This window comes from Ranitomeya imitator, chromosome 1 (genome assembly GCF_032444005.1).
Source record: "Ranitomeya imitator isolate aRanImi1 chromosome 1, aRanImi1.pri, whole genome shotgun sequence".
NCBI classification, from domain to species: domain Eukaryota; kingdom Metazoa; phylum Chordata; class Amphibia; order Anura; family Dendrobatidae; genus Ranitomeya; species Ranitomeya imitator.
This window is the reverse complement of record NC_091282.1, coordinates 1,188,331,062-1,188,342,802: the sequence shown is the minus strand read 5'-3', so window position 1 is coordinate 1,188,342,802 and position 11,741 is coordinate 1,188,331,062. Positions and strand designations below refer to the sequence as shown.

The 11,741-nt window shown below is 43.3% G+C and overlaps 1 protein-coding gene across 1 annotated transcript in view; it reads right to left on the bottom strand.

Annotated features, from left to right (window-relative positions):
• Window positions 1–1,247: 1,247 nt before the first annotated feature.
• Window positions 1,248–11,741, bottom strand: part of LOC138658354 (microtubule-associated serine/threonine-protein kinase 3-like) — a 68,004-nt gene continuing 57,510 nt past the window's right edge. Inside the window, exons 2-22 of the mRNA XM_069745809.1 lie at window positions 11,113–11,205; window positions 10,828–10,927; window positions 10,162–10,229; window positions 9,258–9,343; window positions 7,362–7,570; window positions 6,988–7,126; window positions 6,767–6,899; window positions 6,418–6,583; window positions 6,204–6,302; window positions 5,847–5,969; window positions 5,291–5,400; window positions 5,104–5,195; window positions 4,695–4,768; window positions 4,307–4,416; window positions 4,101–4,192; window positions 3,713–3,786; window positions 3,325–3,434; window positions 3,123–3,214; window positions 2,646–2,719; window positions 1,922–2,014; window positions 1,248–1,654 (exon numbers count right to left, since the gene is read on the bottom strand). Coding sequence (XP_069601910.1) covers window positions 1,557–1,654; window positions 1,922–2,014; window positions 2,646–2,719; window positions 3,123–3,214; window positions 3,325–3,434; window positions 3,713–3,786; window positions 4,101–4,192; window positions 4,307–4,416; window positions 4,695–4,768; window positions 5,104–5,195; window positions 5,291–5,400; window positions 5,847–5,969; window positions 6,204–6,302; window positions 6,418–6,583; window positions 6,767–6,899; window positions 6,988–7,126; window positions 7,362–7,570; window positions 9,258–9,343; window positions 10,162–10,229; window positions 10,828–10,834 — 2,049 coding nt within the window. The 5' untranslated portion in view covers window positions 10,835–10,927; window positions 11,113–11,205 and the 3' untranslated portion in view covers window positions 1,248–1,556. The remainder of the gene's footprint in view (window positions 1,655–1,921; window positions 2,015–2,645; window positions 2,720–3,122; window positions 3,215–3,324; window positions 3,435–3,712; window positions 3,787–4,100; window positions 4,193–4,306; window positions 4,417–4,694; window positions 4,769–5,103; window positions 5,196–5,290; window positions 5,401–5,846; window positions 5,970–6,203; window positions 6,303–6,417; window positions 6,584–6,766; window positions 6,900–6,987; window positions 7,127–7,361; window positions 7,571–9,257; window positions 9,344–10,161; window positions 10,230–10,827; window positions 10,928–11,112; window positions 11,206–11,741) is intronic.

The window sequence follows — 11,741 nt, the reverse complement described above, 5'->3', positions numbered from 1 at the left end:
ATACCAGCGATCGCGAAACAGGGGTCGATAAAAACCGACCACGATCATGTTCTTTGGGGTCTCGGCTACCCCCAGCAGCCGAGACCCCAAGATCCACCTGGTGCTGGATGGCAGGCGCACTGCACATGCGCCCGCCATTTTTTGCTGGAAGAAGATGGCAGCGCCCATGGGGAAGCACAAGGAACACCGGGAGACATGGGTAAGTATCAGGGGGTGATCAGGGACCCCATTTCTCTGTCCTCTGATGTGAGATCACATCGGAGGACAGAGAAATTAAATGGCAAATCACATTTTTGGGTTTTTTTTGCGGTCGCCAGAAAACGGTTAATTACCAGCAATCGCAACCCTGGGGTCGGTAAAAACCAATCCGAATCATGTCCTCTGGGGTTTTGGCTACCCCCGGCAACCGAGACCCCAGAGAAAATCCGACTCTAGGGGGCGCTATACACTTTTTCCACAGCGCGGTTAATTATCAAGTGATCAACTTTGGAGGAAGTTTTTAATGGTTGTCAACTCCTAGGTTTGTCAGCTGTACCATAACCTTTTTATTATATGTGACACTTGACTCTGACAGCAGCTGAATCCAATAGCTACTTGTTTTTGGCTTATGCCTGACTTCTCTCTCAGAATAATAAGCTTCCTGACGTCTAGCGATAAATTTGGCTTTGCATTTGCCATGATTTTACCAAAAAACACACACACAAACAAACAAAACATTTTGGGCAAAATTCGACTACCCGTGAGAAAATATGCAAAATATTTGACCCAGCAAATGCTGAAAAGTAACACATAAAGGGATAATACAATGTTAAACACAATTTTCATCCTTACAGCTGACAACAATTTATCCGGTTTTAACCCCTTATGGGCCACTGCCCAGATTCCCGGGCTGACATTCCCCTTTGGGATGTTTTTTATAAAGTTTTTGTTATTTTTTGGGTATTATCTGTTTTTTTGATAAATTAATAAAGAGTATCGTTATAGGGGTAGTTCTTTTTAGGGTGAGAGGGCTCAGTCACTAAGGGATGAGTGAGGACCCTCCTCCCTCATTTCTTGTTTCACCCCTGACTGAATGAGCCCCCATGTATCATCCCTGACTGGTATAGTGTCCCCATTATCGTCCCTGACTGGTATAATGTCCCCATTTTGGTAACATAACCTCCATCCTGAGCTCCTTCTAGTAATAATGTCTCAAATAATTATTTGTGAGTTCAAAATGAAGAGGAATCCGAGCAACAATAACTGATTTTACTTTTATTTAAATTAATAATGGAATTGAAGGATGGGATAAACAAAACCATGAATATTATCAATAGATTAAATCAATGTTAGGAAGACAGCCGTAGTCAGATGCCAGATGTTCAGTAAAGGCCAAGTCAGGCGAACAGTATGAATACCGCGGAGCCTGGTGACAGAGGCGTTACCGAAACATGTCCGGGTAGTGATGTAAGAGTCAGAAGGCCACAGGAAGCTGGTGAAGGTCCTTCTATACAGGTCCAGCGGTGATGGTGGATCTGCTGGACTTCAGGGCGCTGGATGCTTAGGTCTCCTGTCTTTTAGATGGTTCTAGGACAACAATGACAACAAGCAAATACTCGAGCAGCCCTGGATAATCCGCGTCGGCAGGATGATAAGATCCGGCGGAAGATGGAACCTATGAGAAGAGAAGTAAATATAATGTAAGTTATAATGTAAAGTGCTGAGGAATATGTTGGCGCTATATAAATAAAATTATTATTAAGTGATGGGCCTCCATATGGCATGATACTACTGTGCGGTTACAGGAATATTATCACACAGAGGTCAGGGATCATTGTCAGCCATCATACATGTGACAATCCCATCACCGACAGATGACATCTGCTCCAAACGAATGATTCTCATTGACATCACCCAACATGGAGCTGATTCTCACACTTACCTCGTCTCTTTTTCCCCTTTTTTGCATTTTCTGAGTTTTGTTGCTCTGTACTCAGATTTATTACGGATTTTCTGTCTTCTTGAGCTTGAGATTCTGATCAGAAAGTAAAAAAAAATTAGAAACAATATATTCTTATAGGATCTGTTCTCTATCTTTTCTGTATGTAGTAGAATAGTTCTAGTCCTGTCCCATGTAGTCCTGATTGGGGATGAGCACAGCTGTGGAAGTTCGTTTTCTGGTACCTGATCTAAACTTTAATCCAAAGTTGGGTTCGGGTACCAGAACTATACCAGAATTTGAACTAGAATCCAAACCCCATTGAAAGCAATAGGGACCTGAAATTTTCAGCTGGAAAATGATCTCTCTCTCTCTCCGGAATTCCCCCAAAACTCCAAACATTGCAACTGACTTCCGGGAGAACCCTGAACTTTTAAGTTTGGGTTCGCTCATCTCTAGTCGGGGTCGGACTGGAGCACCAGTACACCGGTTGATTCTTTGTTGGGTCCAGGTCCTCAGCGGGCTTCCGAGTAGGATGTACAGGGGCCCCATGGTTTAAATTGAGTGTGCGAACGAAGACACACATGGTATGGGTCCATGATCAAAATAATTTGGATCCATGAAATAACATGGATAACATAGGAGACCAATAAGTGAAAAACCGTGTGGAAATATTTGAGCCTTGAAGTCAACATTCACATGGTTGATGCTGTAGACATGGACATACCTGATAGTGAAGGCGAGGATGGTAAGATGGTAATAACGTTGTCTCTATCAGATACAGGGACAGATTCTTTCTGCCTGTTTGGAAGAAGAAACACGTGTAAATCACAAGTAAACAGTATAACAGGGGTTGTCTCACTATAAGAACACCGACTATAAGGCCTAATAGGACATATGACTGCCATAGTGGGGAAGATTGTCTGCTCAAAACTTTTATAGAGCGGAGCGGAAAACAACTACCAATAATATCTGGCATGTAATATTACATCTCTCCTACAGTGTGGGGGAGAGCATGAAACATCCATGCCCGGCCACAATCATGGGCTGTTCTCACCAGCGGTTTCTAAAGCCAAAGCACAATGACCGCTAACCATGGGGCGGTGGATGCTGCATGTGATATTATGGTATTTCTGTCCTATATTTGGTGCTCTGCACATATATCAGCCTGGAGCTCCCAGCAATGACCCCATAATCTACTCACATTTCTGAGATGTCAGTGTTGGATGCTGCGGTACACTCTGGAGGGGACTTGGGATCTTCATCTTTCATCGTCCCGTTAGTGGTGGTAGAGTGCTAAATGCGGATAACAAGAAGATATTACATTTTTTTTTCTAATTTTAGAGGTCTTTTTTCTTAGACGTCTTTTTTTTTACATATTTAAGATTTATTGATCACATACTTACTTTAGAAATACTTTCAGAAGATGTTATTTTTAGGAAGAAAACGTTCTCCTCATTCTCACTTTTGCCCTCCTCATCCTCTGAGACCAGATGGTTGCTCTTCTCAGAGTGATCTACAAGACATAGGTAAGGAAGTATTGTATGAGGTTGTCAGTATAACACAGTCGCTATTGATCTCTAAGCTCCTGGATGCTACAAAGTCATTCAAGGACTACATAAAAAGTCCTGTACAAAATTAGAGAAATACGGATTCAGCATGGGCCCATGGTCAACATAGCTGGGATCCATGAAATATAGATACCATAGGAGACCAATCATAGAAAAACCATGTGGAAATATTTGCGCCTTGAAGTCACAATTCACATTGTTGGTGCTGTAGACATGGACATACCTGACAGGGGGGACGAGGATGGCAAGATGGTAACAGCATTGTCTCTATCAGACACAGAAACAGATTCTTTCTGCCTGATTGAAAGAGGAAAAGTGTGTAAATCACAAGTGAACTAGGTTTTATAGAACAGAGCGGAAAACAACTACCAAGAATATCTGACATGTAATACTACATCTCTCCTACAGTGTGGGGGAGAGCACGAAAAGTGCATGACTTTCCGCAATCATGGGCTGTTCTCACCAGCGGTTTTTAAAGCCAAAAGCACAATGACCGCTAACCATGGGGCGGTGGATGCTGCATGTGATATTATGGTATTTCTGTCCTATATTTGGTGTTCTGCACATATATCAGCCTGGAGCTCCCAGCAATGACCCCATAATCTACTCACATTTCTGAGATGTCAGTGTTGGATGCTGCGGTACACTCTGGAGAGGACTTGGGATCTTCAGCGTTCATTGTCCCCTTAGTGGCGGTAGAGTGCTAAATGCGGATAACAAGAAGATATTAAATATTTTTTTCTCTCTTTTAGAGGTCTTTTTTCTTAGATGTCTTTTTTTTTTTTACATATTTTACATTTATTGATCACATACTTACTTTAGAAATACTTTCAGAAGATGTTACTTTTAGGAAGAAAACATTCTCCTCATTCTCACTTTTGCCCTCCTCATCCTCTGAGACCAGATTCTTGCTCTTATCACAGGGATCTACAAGACATAGGTAAGGAAGCATTGTTAGAAATTGTCAGTATAACACAGTCGCTATTTATCTCTATACTCCTGGATGCTACAAAGTCATTCAAGGAACACACAAAAAGTCCTGTACAAAATTAGAGAAATAGGGATCCACTATGGACCCATGGTCAACATAGTTGGGAGTCATGAAATATAGATACCATAGGAGACCAATTGCAGAAAAACCATGTGGAAATATTTGAACCTTGAAGACAACATTCACATTGTTGATGCTGTTGACATGGACATACCTGACAGTGGAGACGAGGATGGCAAGATGGTAATAGCATAGTCTCTATTACATACAGGTACAGATTCTTGCTGCCTGTTTGGAAGAAGAAAAATGTGTGAATAACAAGGAAGCATAAGGCCTAATAGGCCATACTAGAGGTCTTTTATTCAATGGATCAGAATATAACTACCAAGAGTGTCTGGCATATTATACAACATCTCTCCAACAATGCGAGCATTACTAGAAATGCATGATCGATTGCAAACATGGGCTGTTCTCACCAGAAGTTTCTGAAGCCAAAAGCACAATGACCGCTAACCATGGGGCAGTGGACGCTGCATTTGATATTATGGTATTTATGTCCTATATTTGTGTTGTGCACATATATCAGCCTGCAGCTCCCAGTAATGACCAAATAATCTACTCACATTTCTGAGATAATTGTGCTGGATGCTGGGGTACACTCTGGAGGGGTCTTGGGATCCTCAATGTTCACCATACTCGTAGTGGTGGTACAGAGCTAAATCCGGACAACAATAAAATATAAAATTATTTTTTTGTACTTTTAGAGCTTTGTTTTTTAACATATTTTGGACTTATTCATCACATACTTACTTTACAAAGCTTTTCAGAAGATGATGTATAATTTTGGAAGTCAAGGCTATCATTATTCTCACTTGTTCCCTCATCCTCTGAGACCAGATGTTTGTTTATATCAGAATGATCTACAAGATATAGGTAATAAAGTGTTTTTAGAGGTTGTCCTTATAACACAGTCGCCATTTATCACTAATATTATTGAGAACCAATTGTCACATATTAAGGAAAACGAGACAAACAGACACATAGTCTATATGCCGTCTCATTAATAATCTTTATTTAATAATCTTTATTTTTATATAGCGCTAACATATTCCGCAGCGCTTTACAGTTTGCACACATTATCGTCGCTGTCCCCAATGGGGCTCACAATCTAAATTCCCTATCAGTATGTCTTTGGAATGTGGGAGGAAACCGGAGAACCCGGAGGAAACCCACGCAAACACGGGGAGAACATACAAACTCTTTGCAGATGTTGTCCTTAGTGGGGTTTGAACCCAGGACCCCAGCGCTGCAAGGCTGCTGTGCTAACCACTGAGCCACCGTGCTGCCCAAGTCTCATTCTACTTACTGATAAAACAGCTGGTGTCCATATCTGATAAAAGCTGAGGGACATACTCTGGCTTCTGACTTAGTAGATTGTCAAAGTCTAAGCCGTTAAGGAATGGATGATCCTTGATCTGAAATGCTCCTCCTGGAAAATGAAAAACAAAAGTGATGCGGATATTGTCAGTGATTGCTCCATATCTGAGCAGTATATCATAATCTGAACTAATGATATAACTGAGCTGACATGAAGGAAAATGACTGAAAGGCCTAGTATGGAGATCAATAAATGGACGAGCAGATAGAAAGTGCTAATCCTCATAGACATGAACGATATGTCCTTGGTGTAATAAGGGAATATTAATACTATTATATCTGTTACCTGTCCCAAGTCTGTGCACAGGATTTTTTCTGAGCAGCTCAGTGATGAGGTTCTGAGCATCCAAGGGAGGAGCGCGGTCACATTCCCAAACTATGTCTCCTGTTACATAGAAAAATACAGAAAAGAAACCTCATTATTGCACTGTAAGAAAAAGCAAAATATATAACTAAACCAATGTAACCAATCAATGCAATGATTGCAGTATTCTACTCACCATAGAGAACCATTTTATAAAGCTCAGTTACAGTATCACCATCAAATGGTATACTTCCCAGCAGAAATTCATGTAGGATGATCCCCATTGCCCACCAGTCAACAGGTCTTCCATAGCCTTCTTTCCGGATGACCTCTGGGGCTATGTAACACGGGGTGCCACACAACTGCAAACCAACAGAATATAGAGGTGAAAACCGATGAAACGATATTATGACAAGTTAAAAAACAGAATGACAGAAGATAAAATATCAGTGGAAAAGTTCTCTAGAAATGAAGAATGTAGAAAAAAGGCAATAGTATGATGAGATTTCTACATAACAAGCTAAGTTCCTGTAGGTAATGCCAACCTTACGGTCCTGGTACTCTCTGGCGATGTCTTCTGCTGATTCCTTGAAGTTGTTGGTTTTTGGTATCATTAGACCAACTTTTGAAAGACCAAAATCGGTGACCTTAATGTGTCCAGCAGGTGTTATCATAAGGCTGTGAAAGAGAAGATGGTTTTAGCCCCACAGACTGCGAGATAATAAATGGTAACTATCCAAGTTTATTTTATCACGGGGGCACTTACTTATCCGGCTTCAGGTCTCTGTGCACCACACCGTAACTATGCAGGTATTCCACACCAAGAAGCGCTTCTGCAAAGTACATGCGGGCCAAGGGGACAGATAAATGACCCCTGGTGGTTAGAAGGGTCCCACAGTCTCCACCTATAGAAGAAAGGAAATATGACCGGTGAGGGGTTTGTACAGCAGATCACCATGACGTATGATGAGAAGGGAGTGGAAACATACAGGGAGATCACACAGATCAAAGACTTTGTGGGCAGCATGGTAATAAATAACCTATAACAAATGCTCTGTGGGGATGTAAATCTTAATGATATGAGCGGTGATAAGATGTCAGCAGACATGGGGTGAATATAATACAATGTACGTGTCCTACCTCCTACATACTCCAGGACCATACACAGGTGAGATCTAGTTGGGAAGGAGCAGAGCATGGGGACCACAAAGGGACAGTCTGCAAATATTTGGATGTCTCTCTCCAGATAGGCCCATTCCACTTTCTGTGGAATATCCAGGTCCCGCTTTGCTATTTTCTTCATCGCAAAGATCTGTTGAGAGTCTTTATGGCGCACTAAGTGGACGGACCTGGAGAGAAAGAGAATCCATGGTTTATAATGAACCCTTATTAACAGTCAGTATATACAAATCATTACATGATCTTCTGTACTAATGTTTAATACCAGCAGTCCGGCCATCACTAGAAATCCACATCTAGAAATCCATGAAATAGCCCTACATAGATGATGGGAGGTCTGCACAATGCCCCGTCTGCCAGACCCTCACCCAGGTCACATTATAGATGAGAGAATCTACCGAAATTCATCTTGGGCAGATTCGCTATAACCGACCAGTAGATACGATTCAGTCCAAATAAAAAATTGGTCTAAATTGAAAGTGCTCCAGGGCTCCCTTGTTCTGCTGAGGCCAGTGATGGGACTCACATAGTCATGGTGGGGGGTGCAGATGTCATTGACGTCAGTATCGGGTCACCCCTCACATGACCATGTGTGACCGATCACTATTATCCGCTCCATAAGGCCGGTTTCACACGTCAGTGTCTCCGGTACGTGAGGTGACAGTTTCCTCACGTACCAGAGCCACTGACACACGTAGACACATTAAAATAAATGCATCTGTTCAGATGTCATTGATTTTTTGCGGACCGTGTCTCCATGTGCCAAACACGGAGACATGTCAGTGTTCGTGGGAGCGCACGGATTACACGGACCCATTAAAGTCAATGGGTCCGTGTAAAACACATACCACACACGGACGTTGTCCGTATGCAGTCCGTGTGCCGTGCAGGAGATAGCGCTACATTAAGCGCTGTCCCCCCCACTGGTGCTGAAGCCGTGATCCATATCTTCCCTGCAGCAGCGTTTGCTGTAGAGAAGATATGAATAATTGTGTTTAAAATAAAGATCTATGTGCCCCCCGCCCTCCCACCCCCTGTGCACCCCCCCGCTGTTTTGAAAATACTCACCCGGCTCGCTCCCTCGCCGGCGCTGCTTCCTGTTCTGGCCGCATCTTCTACTGTATCAGCGGTCACGTGGTGCCGCCCATTACAGTCATGAATATGCGGCTCCACCTCCCATAGGGGTGGAGCCGCATATTCATTACTGTAAATGAGCGGCCCCACGTGACCGCATACAGGAGAAGATGCGGCCAGAACAGGAAGCAGTGCCGGCGAGGGAGCGAGCCGGGTGAGTATTTTCAGAACAGCGGGGGAATGCACAGGGGGTGGGAGGGCGTTGGGCACATAGATCTTTATTTTAAACACAATTATTCATATCTTCTCTACAGCAAACGCTGCTGCAGGGAAGATATGGATCGCGGCTTCAGCACCAGATGCTGGTACGTGTGGTACCCAGCACGATGCGTGTGGTACCCAGTGGGCACACGGGCGGCACACGTGTGCCGCACGTGTGCCACACTGATGTGCCTCAGAAACGTAAGGGCACATGGACACGGATAATTCCGGTACCGATTTTTTCCAGTACCGGAATTATCTGGATGTGTGGGACAGGCCTAATGGAGCCCCAAAAAGAAGAGGACAGAGCACTGGATCGGGAGGATGTGGTGGAGGCGGCAGCATAAGAACAGATGAGGTCTAGGAGCGGTGAGTGTAATGTATTTATATTATTTATCCCTTTCCTTAACTGATTTGTCACAGATCCTATCTTTTCCCTATGATAACACTTCAGTGCACAGAGGCAGAAGCATTGTCATAGGAAATCCCGAGAAATGTGGATTATGTTAATAGAAATCTCACCCAAAATGTCCGCTGCTGATCAGTTTGTAAGTTTCATAGTCGCTCATATGTGGTTTTCTCACCGGGATCAATGATTTGATAACGCTCTATAACAGAATAAGAAATGAAATTAAGATATTGAAGCTGTAGGAAAAAATTACAGATGCAGAAACTTCTCCTATATTATGTCTCAGCTGATTTCCACTGATCCGATGTAGGGGACGATACAAGCCAGACGCTCCTCATGGATGATTACTAATATAAGGGGGTCCTCCATACACTAGTCATCATACATCATTGTACAGTGCTGGGTAATGAGAGAGATCACACAGAGAAGAACTTACAAGGAATCTGTCAACAAGTTTTTTCTGTGTAATCTGAGAGCAGCATGATGTAGGAGAAGAGACCCTGATTCCAGTGATATGTTACTTACTAGGCCATGTTCTATTGTTTCAATAAAATCAGTGTTTTAGCAGCACTAGATATCAATAGAAGACTGGCTATGTAGTCCTATTGCTCTGTGTAACCCTGCCACCACCATTTATGAGCAGCTTTCTGCCTATGCACAGTATACACAGAAAGATGATGGTCACTGGTGTGGGCAATATTATGCAAGGCTCAGCATTTAGAGCACTGACAGATCTGCATCAGAAAAAATAGTGATTTTATCTCAACTGCTGCACCCAGTAAAGTAATCGATACATCGTTAGAATCAGGTTCTCTGCCTCTACATCATGCTGCTCTCAAACGGGATAGCAAACACCTGATCGCTGATTCCCTATAGTATAAATGCTATTATCTAACACCATAGTTTCCTCTACACTTAGCGCCATCCCATGGTTATATGGGGGATAACACTGGACGGGTCACTCACACCCCATGATCTGGTGATACACAGACACCCCTATATCTCTATGATACTTACACCGGCGGATTCTTGGATCTCCGGGATCTCACAGATTCCACTGTCGGGATTCGCCAGCGCTGATGGTTCTAAAATAGTGATAAAGTGATGAAGAAATAAAATGCATTAGTCAATATCAATCCTATATACATAATACTCATACATCATACATCAATCATACATAATCCTGCAATATAACAGAGAAATGACGTCTGTAAATGGGATTAATCCTCGTTATATGGGGATTCTACATATGAGAACGTACAGCGCATCCATAGATAAATGTAATGTAAATGGTGCAGGACCCCCAATCATCACATGAATGATGAGCCCCCACCCTCGCTGCACATGTGAGTGATGGGAAGAGAGCAGAAGCATAGGAGTCATATGGAAATTAGCCTGGATGTGCACTGGGGGCGTGTCACTGCACTCGGATCTCTTCTTCCACGCCCCCAGTGCACTTCCATCCTGATTTGCATATGGCTTCTACATTACATTTCTCCTGACTGGCACATTGAATTTCTGCACAAAAAGGTTTCCTTTTGTCCTATTGTCCTCTACCGCCCTACCACCACTCCTACATGTAACATGTGCTGCCAGGTTCCCATCACATGGAGCAGAGAGTGAATCTGCCATTGTTCCCTGCTCTGTGTAATCTCCGGATATTCCCTGTAGTGATCGGCTCACCTGTCATCAGATCGCTGCTCGGCTCCGGCTGACTCCTATTAGGGTCAGGGGTTTCTGGGGTCACATTCTCCCCACATTTGGCATCGCCTCTTGGTGTTTCCTAATATAGATATAATATATGTAATTAATATGTGGAAGATTTCCCTAAATCACCAAATACATAAACCAGAAAGGACTAAACCAACATTTACAGATGCAGCAATTGTAACTCTACAAATCACGCGCCATCATGAGAACTTTTCTCAGAAAGTCTCCTCAGATCCGTATATTAATATTGATCCTTACCGGGCGTTCCAATGAGGGTTCCAGTATAGACAGGACTTCTCCGGCCAGTTCTTTAAAGAAATCCAAATCTTCCGTTTGAGATCTTTCTTCAGCCTATAAAGAAGCAAAGATGTAAAAAAAAAATTCAGATGAGAAAGGGCACAATGGAGGCGGCCATCGTATGTGACATCTGCTCCTCTGTCTGCAGATACAAGGACATATATCTGGGGACTCATCATGTTTTACTGTAATTTTCGGACTATAAGATGCACTTTTTTCACAAAAAGTTTGGGAGTTAAATGGGGGTGCGTCTTATAGTCCAAATGTAGCTTACTGGGGGTGACAGCGGTGGAGCGGGGTCACAGGAGGCAGGGTCGCAGTAAGTCAGCGGAGGCAGGAGTGGGGCAATGCTGCGGGCTCCAGGCTGGGAGGAGGGGTTCTTCCAGCGGTGGGAGGCTGCTGACCCCGGGCATCAAGAAAATGTTGGCGGTGAGGCAGGATCACAGTCCCAGCTCTGCCCATTGATTTCCTGCTGGAGGGCTTCAGGAAAATGGCTGCTATAGGTGGTGCATGCGCAGATTCAGATCTTGGCTCAATCTCAATCTGCACATGTTCCGTCTCCAGCGGCCATTTTCTTAAAAACCACCTCC